The sequence below is a fragment of the Pelodiscus sinensis genome, chromosome 1 (genome assembly GCF_049634645.1).
Source record: "Pelodiscus sinensis isolate JC-2024 chromosome 1, ASM4963464v1, whole genome shotgun sequence".
Classification (NCBI taxonomy): domain Eukaryota; kingdom Metazoa; phylum Chordata; order Testudines; family Trionychidae; genus Pelodiscus; species Pelodiscus sinensis.
In genome coordinates, this window is record NC_134711.1 from 111,636,793 (window position 1) to 111,651,998 (window position 15,206).

General features: G+C 47.1%; 1 protein-coding gene and 1 long non-coding RNA gene across 2 annotated transcripts; both read left to right on the forward strand.

The window, feature by feature from the left end:
- The first annotated feature begins 518 nt into the window (after nt 1–518).
- Nucleotides 519–7,416, forward strand: LOC102462528 (perilipin-3-like). The gene is made up of 8 exons (XM_006130324.2): nt 519–578; nt 1,155–1,234; nt 1,554–1,749; nt 3,086–3,168; nt 4,978–5,230; nt 5,484–5,680; nt 5,972–6,094; nt 6,659–7,416. The coding sequence occupies exons 2-8, from the start codon at nt 1,172–1,174 to the stop codon at nt 7,064–7,066; spliced, it is 1,323 nt and encodes a 440-aa protein (XP_006130386.2). The 5' UTR covers nt 519–578; nt 1,155–1,171; the 3' UTR covers nt 7,067–7,416.
- Nucleotides 7,417–12,232: 4,816 nt separating this feature from the next.
- On the forward strand, nt 12,233–13,971 carry LOC142826612 (uncharacterized). The gene is made up of 3 exons (XR_012900840.1): nt 12,233–12,343; nt 12,549–12,601; nt 13,575–13,971. It is a non-coding gene; the product is annotated as an uncharacterized LOC142826612 (long non-coding RNA).
- The last annotated feature ends 1,235 nt before the right edge of the window (nt 13,972–15,206 follow it).

Sequence of the window (15,206 nt, forward strand, 5' to 3'; positions counted from 1 at the left end):
TGCTGGTTTTTACTCTGAAACTATGGCCAGTGATGAAGCAGGCAGATTGTTCTCTGCAACCTTACCCCCACAGATTATTTATATTTGGTTCATTTTTTTAAAATTAGGTTTTTCAAAACAAAATTAAAAATTCTGTTTCAATATGCCTCCCCACCTTTGCTTCTCTTTTCCCATTGGACATGGCAATGAAAGTTCATGTCTTTTTAAGTCACCGAGGTGCTTTTGAAGATTGTATCCATCCTGACTAGTAACTGTTTCAAGGCAGGCCGTGGAATCAAAGTGTGTTCAGCTGGGTGACAGCAAAAGATGAAGTGGGATTAATTAGAATCACCTGTGGTGAAAAACTTACTCCTAAACTTTGCAGTCCCCAAGGGATTTGCATTCTCTTACTGGTCAGGGAAGCAGAAGCCATCTTTTCACTGGCTCCCTGAACTGTCAGTCCTGAGTGTTTTACCCCTCCCCTCACAATGACATAATCAGGAGTATATAAAACCTGACCAGGTGCTAGCCCACATAAGGCAGTTTTTGGAGTACTGAGACTGGTCAGGGGGTTGATTTGGTTGTAGTAGCAATTGTTGGTAATAAGGTCTTTTAATCATCCTTTCTTTGAATGTTAGCATGCTTCTTTGATTAGGGCTTTTGGGTTATGTTGTTAAGAAATGTTTGGCTGTGCTGTATTCATATTGTTGAACAGATGTGTGTAGTGTATGTACTGGGGAGCTTCATGATGATTAACCTTAAGCTCCTTGTCTGAGAGACAGGATCATGTTATTAAGTTATTTTTTTGTACTGTAGGGCTGCTAAATGACCTTCAGCAGTAACTGCATGTTTACTGACTCTAATGGACTTACAAAAGTAGAATTCTTTCAATGACTCTGTGGCATGAGAGGAATCTGGAAGATTCTCTATTTCCTTACCTGAAGTTTCTGCTTTCTTTTTTTTTTTTAAAGCATTGCTCTCTAGTGATTAGGGTATATATTGCTCTAAATGTGAGCTCCTTGTCAATCTGTGAGGACTACCATTGCTTTTTATCCTTTAGAATAGGATACTGCTCTGGGGTTGGCCTTTGTTTTTGTTTCCCCTCTGGGGTAGCTGTAACTTCCCCTCTAAAAGTTATGACTTGTAACTCCAGGCTTCTTCTTGCCTTTCCTCAGACATATCTGACCATACCATGACGACAAATGGAAAAGACACAAATGTGGCATCCCCAGAGCATCAGGAGGAGGAGCAACAGGTAGGCACTTCCTCATGAGCATCACTGGCTCAATTTGTGACTACAAAAGAGAGCTGGCTATCTTGTGCAAGCTGGCTCCACTTCTTGGTTCTATAAAATTTTAACACTAGTTTGCTTCTGTTAAACTTCTGATCTGGCTTTATCATTAATGTCAGAAGCAGATATTAGGCTTCCTAGCTCTTCAGTCTTTCACTCCATCACACAATACTTTGATTGGCGCTAGCACATTCAAGGGTATAACCATTTGACAAGTAATGGGTTAGCTCCAGGATAGGGTATTGCTTTCTCAACCTCCTTGTTCTTGCCTCTGCCTCACTAGAGCGTCCTGAAGAGGGTGGCCAGTCTCCCACTTGTCAGCACTGCCTGTGACCTGGCTGCCACAGCCTACACCTCCACCAAGGAGAGCCATCCCTATGTGAAATCTCTCTGTGACATGGCAGAAAAGGGAGTGACCTCCCTAACCAGTGTTGCAGCCAGCAGTGAACAGCCAGTTCCACCTGCACTTGAACCTCAAGGTGAGTCATGTGTCTGAGCAGCGCTTTCTACACATGTGACCCCATATGCTGCCAGTAGGGTCTTTAAATCAGTAGGTCTGCAATGCTAGAGTCTGGTCACAGTGGGGGCTCCTTATCAGTGGTCTTGGGAGGGGGAACTTACACTGGATCACAGGCATCATTTTTTCCTAATGACCCAGTTGATCTGGGGTGGGGCTGAGGATGAGAACCTTGGGGTGTAGAAGGGGGCTCCAGCTTTGGGGATGTCAGGAGGGGCTTACCTTGAGCAGCTCCTGGTCAATGGTTCAGTGGGGATGCTGAGACGGGCTACCTGGTGATCCTGGTACCACAGATTATGCTATGCCCCAGAGGTAGCCAGCAGTAGGTTCCCAGACAGTGGGAGTGTGGAGCTAGTGCTCATGGCAGGGGCAGTGCATGTTCTTCCTGCCCTTCCATCCTCCCACCCCCACTGCCTAGGAGCTGGGCCTGTTGCCAGCCGCTTCTGGGCTGTAGTACAGTGTGTGGTGCCAGGACGGACAGGCAGCCTGCCTTAGCATCCCCACTGGTCCCCTGATCTCCCCGCCTTCCCCCCAACAATGAGACCCTATGCCTGACCTGCCATGCCCCAGTATTAACCCATAGTTTGAAAACCACTGGTTTATATTCTGGGCTGCTGTATCACTTCTACAAACACCCTGCCACAGGATAATGAAGGGGCTTGTTTACAATAATTACAGCTGCTGAACCTGTGCTCACTATACCTCCTGGCTGCAGTGAAAGCTCTGTTCTTGGCTACTTTCATTTAAAGAGCAACACTCTTTGAAAGGGATCGCAAACTAGTCTTTCATCAAATGGGTTCAATACTTCCCCTATCTTGTACCTCTGTCTCTGGACCAATATAGCTGCTATAACAGCACTGCAAACTGAGTGTTAAAAAATAATTAATGAGCCTCTTTGTTGACCTGCTGCCTGCATGAGAACAGTTCATTGAATTTACTGCAGTCGAGGCACTGTAAAAGCCCTCTGCTTAGCGCTCAAGCTTTTGGTGCCTTCTAAAGAGGGGAGGGGGAAATATCTTGATTAGGTAATTGAACCACTAGAGTGGCATGATAAAAATCTCACTTTTCTATAAAATCCATCTGTGAAGCTGACAGCAATTCCCTCCCTCTTCAAGCTATGTATAAGTAAATCCCCTTGAACAAATACTCATGCAAATATCAGTATGCAGCACCTGCAACCAAACCATTGCTGTCTGAACACATTGGAGAGCTGAAGAGGGTCTCATTGTATATCTGAACCAGAGGCTGTACATTCTGCACTAGCAAAATTAAGGCAACTAACTTGGGCTTCTCTACAGAGACCACAGGAACAGAGCTGGCTTCCAAAGTACCAGACAAAGTGGAGGAGGATCTACCAACGCTTCAACAGACAGCTGAGACGGTAACACCCCACAGTGATGTGGCCAGGGTTTTAGGATGCAGCCCAGTATTGCTTTTCTCCAGCAGAGAAATAGTCTAGGTGAAAAGTGGCCATAAGGTGGGAGCTGGTGTGTAAGCAGCCCTCTGGGTTACTGCTTGACAGAGGGTGGACACAATGTTTCTCTTGACAGCAACAGTTCTGTATTTAAGCCACCCCCTGAAGGTATTTTAACAATTAGAACAGCAAATGGTCCTTATGTTATGTCCACACCCCCAAACCCTAGTACTATCAGGTTCCACTGCTGTAAAATCCCTGCTCACTAGTCACCCACCTCCTGGCTGTGAGTGGGTGGTAGTGGGAATTCAGTGGTGGCTGGTATGTGAGCCTGGTTGCTGGTCTGCCACAGGCTCACCCTGCCAGGGAAGCAACCTGACCTCATCAGCATGGCCTCATTTCAAGCCAGCAGGACCCAGCCTCCATTCAATTTCCAGTGAGCACAGGCTGTGCACTGTAAGCTGCAGCAGAGGTGATGGATCACTTACTGGCCTTTCTTGCTGTCCTCTCCTTGGCTTTCCCTTCAGCCCCACTGCTCCTCAATACCCCATCCATGGGGTGCCTGTGACTCCTACCTCTGAGCAGAGAACCAGCCCTTGGTCAGAGCACTCAGCACATCAACAGCTTGGCAGGCAGGTTTCTTCCCCTCCCCTCCACTGTTTGGGCCAGCACCCTGGGCAACTCCAAGACCCTCCAGCCCAGAGCACTGTCCAGGAGGAGTCAAGCCCCATGGGCTCCAAAGCCTCTTGGTGGTGGTTTGGGAAAGCCACTCTGGCTGCTAAGCTGTAGTGGCAGGGAGGAAGCAATTTACAGTTCATTCCCCAGTCCTATAGTCGCCAATGCAGCCCTCTGGGCCTGAAAACTGCATCTTCACCTGCTTCCCCTCTCTGGACATCCTCCTCAGCCATCTAACAGTTGTCAACTATAGGCAGGCTTGCTGAAGCCCTGCAGTTAGGTTCCCTGCACAATACACCCTTATCTCTAAATGCTTCCTGGCTAAGGTATAGCTGGGGGACCAGAGGCAGGTGGGTGATGTTGGTGGCCAGCAGCCTGGAGGTGTTAGCTGCTCTTTTCCCCTCCCTTCAGGCTGGGAGGGACAAGAGGTTTCCTGCCACAAAGGGCAGGGAGGAGCTCTGTGAGGGCATAGGCCAGGTCATCCCTTCTCCCTACCACCTCTCTGCCTGCAGCTGCAAGAAGAACCTATCCCTTCCTTCCCTCATAGTGCCAGAAGTTTGTTGTTTTGTGGTGTGAACCTTGATGAATCTTGAGAGGGCAGCATGTGACCATAGAGGTGCAGGGAGAGGAGACCATACCTGTACTGCCGTGAAGGCAGGGCAGGGGGTGCTAAGATGGGTTCATCTGGAGAAGGGACAGCCAGGCATGGAGGATGGAGAGGCCTGGGCAAGAAAGGGCAGGTCAGTTGGTCACCACCCATCTTTGCCCCAGGGGGAGAGGCCATGCTTTTACTGTTCATGTGAACCTTAAATTCTTGAGGCTAAAGTGTCTTAACAATGACTAGCTACAGTGTAAGTGTCCAGTACAAATTTCTACACTGCATAGTTCTGATTGGCATAGAACCCAAATGAATCATGTGTCCCATACTCAGCATAGGGAAATAGAATTACCCTAGCAAGGCCGTGGCACTTCCACTGAAGAGCTGAGCTGTGGAGTTGAGCCAATGATAATCCTCTACTGTAACATCAATCCCTGGGATCAATGTGGTTTTATTGCCTCAAATTCCTAGTCAGTAATGTCTTGCTGGGACCTTCTCTCTAGGCCATGTCTGACACACAGGAGCTGGTATCATCCAGACTGACAGATGTCAAGGAGAGCATGATCAGAGTGGTGGACATGACCAAGGAGGCCATGCAGGATGGTATGAAGACCACCAGATCAGTAGTAGCAGAGGGCATGAGCACCATTGTGGAATCGCGAATGGGCCAACTGGCTATAAGTGGGATGGAAGCCATGCTGGAGAAGTCTGAAGAGCTCCTGGATCACTATCTTCCCATGACTGAGGAGGAACTAGGTCAGAACACAGGAATGATGGGGCAATTGTCTTTGAAAGGCCAGAGTAATCCTCCTTCTGGTCCAAACTTCTCTCTAGACTGCTCAGTCTTGTATCTGTCAACCAATGCAGGCTGACTCTACATTTTCCTATCTTAAACCTCATGCCTCAGCTTTGAGTTGATGGGCATGTGCCCAGTTAAAATGACTTGAGTAACAAGGTGGTGCAGGAAGGACCTATGGATATGAAACAACCTTTCCTTTCTTCCCTCCAGCCAAACTTGCGGAATCTGTGGAAGGGGCTGAAGTGTCTGCGGCACAACCACAAGAGCATCGCAGCTACTTTGTGCGTTTAGGTTCCCTGTCCACCAAACTCCGCCAGCGCGCCTACCGCTATTCCCTAGACAAGATGAGACGCACCAGCCACAGCATCAGTGAGGCACTTTCCCAGCTTCAACAAACCATGGGACTGGTAAGACTAGACTTATTGAAGCTGAAGCCTTCTGGTAAATAGAGTAGTTGTTGGCTAGGACTCACTTTCCCTTTGCATATGCTCCCCCTCAGAGCAGGGAACTCTTCTACCTCCTGTACGGACCAGGTTATAATGAGACTTAGCACACAGCCTTGACTGACATCTCTGTAGCTAGATGTCCTTCTGATGCATTGAGCATAGCCATCTGGGGGCTGAATGCATGCCCTAAGCTGTAGAACTAGAATAACTGATGTACAAATGGCAAATACACTCTTTTGAATACCCATCCAGATTGATTACATCAAGCAAGGTGTGACACTTCCAGATGTCCAGGAGAAATTCCAGCATGTGTGGCTGAACTGGAACAGAAAACAGCGAAAAGGCAGTGAGATCACAGACTTGGCTAACCCAGAGGTAGGTACATACTTCTCCATCTCCTCAGGAGAGGCTGCCAATATCCTGGTCTTTGCAGGGTTGTTGTAGTGTTTACTCAAATTTATCTTGGGAATCTTTTGTAAAGATGCACAGTTCCATTTCCCTTGAGCATAATGGAAGTATATCTTCCTTGCTTGATATGTTTGTCACATGCTGACTCTGTGCCCAAGAAGTCACTCTGCTTCCTCTTGGGGTGATGCATACTATTACTAGATTTAATCTCCAAAGTGTCTGCAAACTAACACTGTAGATCATGCACCTGCAACCACACGAAGCCCCTGCTCACTTCTCTGGGAGCTCTGTTCTGTCCCAGCTACATGGCTTATTGCCTCTGTAGCAGCTTGTGACAAAGGAGCCTAACTGCTTCTTGCCTGCCTTCTGAAACTCACTGTATGATCTTTCTCTCAAAGACACCCTTGGTGGCTGCTATTAGTACATTTCTTGTAACACAACTTCTGGCATAGCAAAATTGCTGATGCAGGTAGCAGCAAGTCTGAAATCTTACCATGGAGAACATTAACAAAGCTTCTGTCTCCCCACCAGATGGAGTCTGAGACTCTGGCCATGTCCCGCAGCATTCTCCAGCAGCTGCAAGATGCCTGCCGGGTGTTAGTATCCAGCATTCAAGGTCTCCCCGCCAACCTTCAGGACAAGGTGCGACAGGTGTATCAAAACATGGGGGAGCTCCATGCTTCCTTCTCCACTGCCAGCTCCTTCCAGGATCTCTCCAGCAGCCTCCTCACCCAGAGCCAGGAGATGGTGACCAAGGCCCAGGAATATGTAGATGAGCTGATGGCATATGTGATGCAGAACACACCTCTGTCTTGGATTGTGGGGCCCTTTGCCCCATCAGGGAAGGGCTCTGCAGATTCCCTGGAACCACAAAACCAAGAAATGGAGGCTAAGGAGGCAGTCATAGCAGCATCCAAGGCTAAGGAGGCTCTGATCTGAAACATGAAGTTTCAACTTGGAAGAATGAAGGCAGATTTCCTTGTGCATGTGGAGTCAACATGAGTCTGACTGCAAGTTTGTGGACACTAGCATGTTTCTGCAGGACAAAGGGCTAGTATTCAGATCTGTGCTTAGTACTCTGAACTTGTGGATATAAAGAGTATCACATTGCTTGCTTGTCTGACATGTTTAAATCTGAGGAAAGGATTGTTGTGACACCTTGGTAGGTTGTAGGTGGTTCATTCACCTGAACAGGTGCTGCAGCGGTGACTGCTAGAATGTAAACAGTTGGTCATACTATGTTGTACTAATACCACCCTGCCTTCAAAATAAAATGTTACTGCATTTGAGTACAGTGTCCTTTCTAGCAAGAGTATTCCAGTTCTACAGTAGGTGACAAGTATGCTGCACCCAGTCCTGCTATAGTGATCATTTCTCTAATGACCACTGCTGTTAAGGGCTTACCATACAAAGTGTCCAGGCATCCCTCTTGCATCCAAATCTAGAGCCTGAGTTTCTAAATAGTTTTAGATCAACTAATCACCTGTGAACATTGATGCTCCAAACTTAGAGCAGGAATGTTACACACTTGCCCCCTAGCAAGTATCCCCTACTCTAAGCTGGAGTCTCCTCCTTCACCAAACTCTTCCCTGAGTCTGCACATCACTAATCCTGAGTCCCCTCATTACTTAGTCTCTGATACAGTGAATCAGGCCCCCAAACCTTCTGCTGGAGCTTGTGGCCTTGCCACAACCTATCCCAACACACCATAGAGAAGTCCTCCAAACAGTCTAGCATATCTGTAGGAGAAGGTGGCCGATCCTGCAGTTCCTTTTATAGGGCCTTCCAGGCCCCTGATTGGAGGGCAGTCTGTTGCTGGAGCCTTCTAGCAGAGAAGACCATGGGTGGCTGGCTGGCTGAGGCAGCAGCCCTGAGCTCCATGTGGGGAGCTATTGTGGACTGAGATACAAGCTCTAAGGTAAAGTGTGAGAAACCAGCCCGCCCGAGGGGAAGCCCTAGCAGCACCATTCTAGTAGAGTGGGGAACAGGCCAATCCCAGCCCAGCATGGAAGAGCAAGCAATCCAGGGAAGGGAGCAGGAGCTAAGGTTTCTGGAGAAGAGGCAGGGCCTCAGGGAAGGAGAGGGGCAAGTGTGTTGGTTTGTGTAAATAGAAATTTAACAGTAGTACCTCCCTTGCTGCAGATCAACTCCTCAGTGGCATGCAGGAGGCTGGGGGAGGAGCAAGGGTGGATGGTGCTCATGCCCTCATTTGAACCCCTCCCTGAAAAAGCAGGGTTGGGGGGAGGGCCTGTGCCAGAGTAGAGATTAAGCCCCCCGGTAACATAAAAACAACACCCCTGGCATTGTAGCACAGTATTCCTGACAGCTGTGCCAGCAAAATGAGGCTAAGTCCAGGAGCCAAAGTAGCACAACCCAAAAGAGCCACAGTAGTGTGAATTCATTCTTTCATATACTACAGTATATGAAATTCCCAGCCCCAAAGACAAAGCTGCAAGCAGCTCAAACTGTTGCACTTAAGAACTGCCTCTGGAGTCAGGGAATGCAGCTTTAAGCAGATCTCAAGTATGAAACCAAGGGATTCAAATGTGGGGGCTCCTGCCCCCTACACTGCTAATGAATGGTGAGGGGAATTATTCACACTCCCCTGGTCACATGCTGCCCACAGAGCCCAGCTATCCATTGCCCTATTGACATCAAGGGAGGATGGTGTGGCCAGACAGGAACCCCCCTGTAACATCTATTTTTGCTTGCCTGGAGCATATAGGGCATGGAGAACAGTAAAATCGGCATAGTCTTTGAAGTCTTGACAGAAGGCCTGGATATGCTGGCTGCTGTGACCTTGGATGGCTGTAAACAGAGATACGCCAATTGTTGACCTCGAGGCTGCAAGAACTGCCTTGGCTGGCACCTATATTGATACGAGTACACAGCCGTCCGTGGGGGGGGGGGGGAGAGGAATCTTCTGCCCAGTAAAGAATGTCCAGGACTCACAGTTTAGTTCTCTCTTACAAGTGTAAATTAAGTTGAAACTCCCTTGTAAGAACTGGCATCACAAAGATGGACCAACACAATTTGGCATCTTAGATAAGAAAGAGGATCGGGCCCCTATGGGTATAAAGATGGATCCAGCAGCACACTTACTCTGAGCATCAATCTACCATCTATCTGCTGGTCAGGTTAGGTGATTGGCCTCCTGAGGTTCCACGGGGATGCCCACCTCATATTAATCTTTCCTAGGAATTGAGGGACCAGCCCTGGCCTGATACGCTGGAGTCGAGAGGCACAGAAGGGGGTAAAAATTGTACCTGGATGTGTCCTTTGTCTTAAGTGTACACTAAGGGTACATCTAGACTACATGGCTCTGTCGACAGAGCCATGTAGATTTGTTTGTTCAGCAAAGGGAAATAAAGCCGCAATTTAAATAATTGCGGCTTCATTTAAATTTAAATGGCTGCCGTGCTGAGCTGACAAACAGCTGATCAGCTGTTTGTTGGCTCAGCGCGCTAGTTTGGACACTCTCCTGTCGACATGAAAGCCCTTTATCGACCTCCCCGGTAAACCTCATCCTATGAGGCATAACGGGGAGGTCGATAAAAGGCTTTCAGGTCAGCGCAGGAGCGTCCAGACTAGTGCGCTGAGCTGACAAACAGCTGATCATCTGTTTGTCGGCTCAGCGCGGCAGCCATTTAAATTTAAATGAAGCTGTGATTATTTAAATCGTGGCTTCATTTCCCTCTGCTGATCAGCCTAATTTACATGGCTCCATCGACGGAGCCATGTAGTTTAGACACACCCATAGACTTAGAGCTCTTTAAAGATTAAGCTGTCACTTGGTACCATTATTTCTATTTTCTATCTTTATTTTCTTTGTAACCATTTTTAAGATCTATATTTGCTAGCAGTTAAGAAATAGAGCAATAGCCATTGTAACCATATGATACGCTTTTTTAAATAAATCTGTAACTGTTTAAGCTTTAACCTGACTCCTTCAGTTGCTGTAACAGAACCAAGCACAATTTAAAAGAACTTCAGCCAGTCATAAGGGACAGATACAGGCAGAGCTGGGCATTTGGATTGTGTCGCTTCCAGGGGACAGATCCGTAGGGGCATCTCTTGGCCTTCCCTAGGCTGCCCACTGCGAAGGGATCATGTATCCTAGCAGTCAAAATCTGAGGTGTAATAAGCTCTTCCTGTAAACTCTGGGGCGTGTCAGCCTGTTGGCTACCCACCGTGAAGGGACCTGGTCCTAGCAGTCAAAGACACGGACGTTAAACTTCTCGGGGCGCCCATCGGTCTTCCCTAAAGCTGCCCGCTGCGACGGGACCTTGCGTCCCAGCAGTTGAAAACTCGGGTGCATAACACACACACACACACACACACACACATACACACTGCCCTGACCATCAGCTGACAGATGGGTAGGTGGGCATACAGCAGTCACAGGAAGGGGCTAAACAGTTGTGATGATGTTAGAACATGCCAATAGGAAAAAATGAATGGCTGGTCACAGGAGCTATCCACATGTAGCTTGGTTTAAAATATCAAACTACTTCTCTCTCCTCCCGCCCAGTTAAACTTGTCCTAGCTCTTCAGCCTTTCACACTACTACACAATCCTTTTATTGGGGGGCTAACACATTCAAGGGTATAACCACTTGACAAGCAATGGTTCAGCTCCAGGACCGGCCATTGATTCCCTGACTTCATTGTTCTCTCATTTGCCTGGCCCAGAAGCAACCAACAGCAGGTTCCCAGCCAATGGGAGGGCTGAACTAGCGCTCAGGACAGGAGTAATGTGCGGAGTCCTGTGTGCTCGCTCTTTCCCCCCGCCCCTTCCCTCCAGGAGCTGGGACTGCTGCACAGTCTGTGGTACCAGGACAGGAAGATAGCTGCCTTAGCACTCCCATTGGTCACCTGATTCCCCTGCAGTAACAAGACCCAGTGCCAGACACTCCACAACCCAATGCTAGCTCACAACCCATAACTTGAAAATCACTGCCCTGAGCAAATGAACTAGCATAACGGATGTCAGGCGTTTGAATACATTTAATCCACTTCTAGATCGAACACCTCAAGCAAGGTGTGACCCTACAAGATGTCCAGGAGACATTTCAGCACATGTGGCTGAACTGGAACAGAAAGCAACCAAAAGGCAGCGAGATGAGAGATGTAGCAAACCCAGAGATAGGTACATGCTTCCTTCTGACCAGATGGGCTAGCCACTAGTCTCAACCTTGCAGGGTTGTTCATCAGCTATTTATTTTTTATAAAAGACCCACAACCCCTTTTTTCCTCTGCATCATGTAATCTTGCTCCTGCATTACGTTTGTTGCACAGTGAACTCTACCCAAGGAGTTCAGTCTCTTGGCTTCCTCTTAGTCATACTTGCAAAGGCTTGCCATTTGGGGGAGAGGGGCTGCAAAGGGGCAACCACCCCAGGGACCAGCAAGTGAAAGGCCCAGGGTTCCTGACTGCCACTACAGTGGCTGGTGCCCTGTGTCCTTTCAATCGTCACCAAAGCTCCATGCAGCATGCTCCGGGTGGCTGAATCTGGTGGGGGTGATGGGTATAGGCTATACCGTATAGCACACACTAAGCAGCAGTGGGGTGGCTGGCTGCAAGCAGCCCCATCCCTTGCATCCAAGGCCCCACCACTTCAGGAGTGCAGAGCCAGGCCTCCTGCCTTGCCCAGGGGCCTTGCAAATCTGTTGGCCCACCACTTAAGATTACTTCATTTAGCTTACAGGCTGTGCTGAGGCTAATATTGTAGGGCAGGTATTTGGAGCTCTTTTCTGACATTGCTCTCTTCTGACCCAGCAACGTGGCTTATTGCCTCTTAGCAGCCTGTGGCTACAAGAAGCCAAACGGCTCCCTGCCTTTCTTCTAAAAGACTGCTTGTTTAGAGCCAGTGGTCTTTAATGGAAAGACCTTGACTGTCAATAGTACCTTTCAGCACAATGCTTGACATTGCAAAACTTCTGGAGGAGGAAGGAACCAGCAAGTCTGATGCCTTTTGTGCGGGGAACATTAATGTGAAACTTCTTCTGTCTCCCCACCAGATGGAGTCTGAATCTCTGGCCATGTCCAGCAGCAGCCCCCTCCCGTTCTCCCCCGCCAAGTGCTGTTTTCTCACTGCTTTCCTGGCTTTTTGTTTTACTTGTAGAGTAATGGTTGTATGTTTGTCTAGAATTAAATAGTTGCCCTATGTAAGGCCGCTTTTGAAGTAATTTTGTGGCGAGAGTGACTTCTGTGGTTGGTAAGTATCTTTGGTTTTTCCCTTTCTCTCTGCCCACCTGATCATTGTTGGCTTCCTTTAGAGACAATATTTCATACAAAATATTTAGATCTTCTTGTATCCAGATGTATTGCACTCACCATTTATTTTAGGCACCACAGTTTCAAATCTCTTATGTTGTTTGAGGCTTTCATAACAGAAAATTGTTGAATTCCTTCTTTTTTAGTATATATCTGTCTTCTGGGAGCACCTTACAGCCAACTCTTCCAGAGCAGTGATGTAAGTTAACTGTCTCTATCAATGTTGTCTGAAAACTTTGCCTTGCGATGGGTCTGAAGTGAAATGGGAAGATCTACAACTAGCTCAGATACCAACAGGTATTGCTAATATGAAAAGCTATAGGAGAAAAATGGTTATTGCCATGTGCTGCTTTGCTCTTTTTCAGGGGCAGAGCTATATAAGTGATGCATAGCACCAGCTGCCCCAGTTCTTTCCAGGCACGGTGGCAGGTGGAACGGGAACCTCACCTGGTCCACAGATTCTCTTTTGTCAGACCGTGTTAGTCCCGGGGATTAATGCATTGGGATTAATGTTTGGTAGCTTCTCCAGTTAGACAGTTGGTTCTTACATCTTTTTGAGGTTTGGCACCTTCATTGCTGTTTTTTGTCCTAACAAGATTTTTCCTTGAGCAACCCAGTCACTATGTAAGTCTTTCAGCCCCGGGTCCCAGCCATTGGGTGGCTGCAATGGAATCATGCCAGCCCCATATGCTTTTCCAGTCCCCCCACAGCCCTGCCACTGCAGGCTTTCTTAACCCCTGGGGTTTTGCCAGTTCTGCTGCCCTGTCACAGGCTTCATAGCCCCTTGGTCCCACCACCAGCCCTATTTTCCCCAGCTGTCCCCAGCTGTGGTATCAGCCTGGGCTGGTGAAGGTTGCCAACTCTCCCGGACTCAATGGACCGGATGCCATTTGCAGCAATGGAATCTGGTGTTCCTGGTTCAGGAGAATTGGCAACCTGATATCAATAGAATTAAAGGGGGTTGTAGTTCTATGCCTCCATCCCAAAAATAGTTCCACTGCCGCTGCCAAACAGGGCTGGATTGGCATCGGAAACATCCCAGAGGGTGGGAACAACAGCTCTGTACTGGGAAGCAGTTTTAGGATCAAACAATAGTGTAGTTGTGGCTGTCTCCCATTTTAAGAGACATTTTAAAAAATTGCACCTTCACAGTATTAATTTCCTCCTTGCAGGTCCTGAAATATTGCATCATTGCCCTGATTCATACAGTTACCCAGACCCTGAAGAACATGTACCTCCATCCTACTGATTAGCATAGAATACTTTCCGGTCAATTTTCAGGACAAGATGCATGAAGCTTACCACACAACAGGAATCCTCCATTCAACATTCTCCGCTCTTGATTCCTTTTCAAGACCTGTCTATACAAATCTTCTCCCAAACATGGGAGAAAGTGATTGAGAGGGAATGCATGAAAGGTCTGCTGGAATATGTGGTGTACCGTACAGCTCTCTATTGGTATGTGGGACCCTGTAATGCTTTAAAAAGAACATAAACCCCACAGAAACAGCAAAATAGGGGTGAGAGAAGTTTGGAAGCTGCTACAGGACTGGACTTACTGGTGGAGCTAATTCATTAGTAGAACTGTCAAGCATTGTCACCTTTGTCAAACAAAAGCTTTGGTCTTTGTGAACTTGGCTATTAGATTAGAGCAGTCTCTGAATAATCTGGAAGCAAACAAATCATTTTTTAAAGTCCTGTTGTTCCTGAAACCTACCTCCTGAAATTCATGGAATCATTTAAATATGGGCTGTGGGAGCAGAAAGCGAACTACAAAAAGTCTGACCATGAGTACGATTTTTTTGTTGGGTTACATGCATGGTAAAACAGAATCAGTTTTAAATATGGAGGTTAAGCCTATAGCAAACAGAACCTGTCATTGTAAATCCGGTAAATTATTTTAGTTTCAGTTTCTCTCCACTTGTGGGCAGACAGATCATGAAGACCAAAATTATGACTTACCTGCCCTACCGAGCCATGCAGGACAATAAGGAAGAATGGTTGAGCAGGGAATATCAGGCTCGGTGGGGTGGTATTCCTTCCCCACAGTAGGCGGACAGACCAGAGAGAAGAATACATAGATTTTCACTCTACACTGAGACACTTGTATAATACAGGCCAGCTCCTCCACTGCCTTGCACCTTGTGTAGTTATCTTCCTCTATGCACAGTGGGAGTGAAATGCTGCCACATCAGAATGGTCCTGCAACCCATTCTGTAATGTTGATCTCCAGGAGCCGTTCCACCTAAAGAGGTGTGTGTTTGCCACAGCTAAGGAACCTTGATTCTTTAGCATAGGTAACAGAGGCTTAGTTTGACACAGGATAAAAAATCCTTACTAGAACTGGATGATTTTTTTAATTGATCAAAATGCACCCTAAAGTGCATTGTTCAGGACATAGAAACTATTTGTAAATTCCAGTAAAAATGGGAGCAAGAAATGGAAAATGTCTCAGCAGTTGGTTCCAATCATTTCAAAAGAAAATGTTTCAAGATTTCATTTCATTTCAAATAGTTTCTTTCACCATTTGGAAATGAAACTGTAGGATGTTTTTTGCGTTTTGAAATGATGTGTCTTTGTAAAATTTAGCTAGATTTTTAAAAGGGAAGTGTAAAAAGCACCCAAAACTTACATGAAATGAAAAACTGGAGAAAAAAAATCACTTAACCTTGGTCTACACTAGGGGATAAGTTCAAATTAAGATATGCAACTTCAGCTATGTTAAATTCAACTTCCTTTATTCCTCGTAGAAGCAGGACTACTGGCATCGATGGGAGCACCACACCCATTAAATTAGCATGTCT

Excerpts from the sequence above, each read along its gene's own strand:
- LOC102462528 (XM_006130324.2), top strand. The coding sequence starts at position 1,172 with ATGACGACAAATGGAAAAGACACAAATGTGGCATCCCCAGAGCATCAG. Across the intron at positions 1,235-1,553 it reads ATCAGGAGGAGGAGCAACAG|AGCGTCCTGAAGAGGGTGGC; the intron begins GTAGGCACTTCC and ends CTGCCTCACTAG. Across the intron at positions 5,681-5,971 it reads TTCAACAAACCATGGGACTG|ATTGATTACATCAAGCAAGG; the intron begins GTAAGACTAGAC and ends ATACCCATCCAG.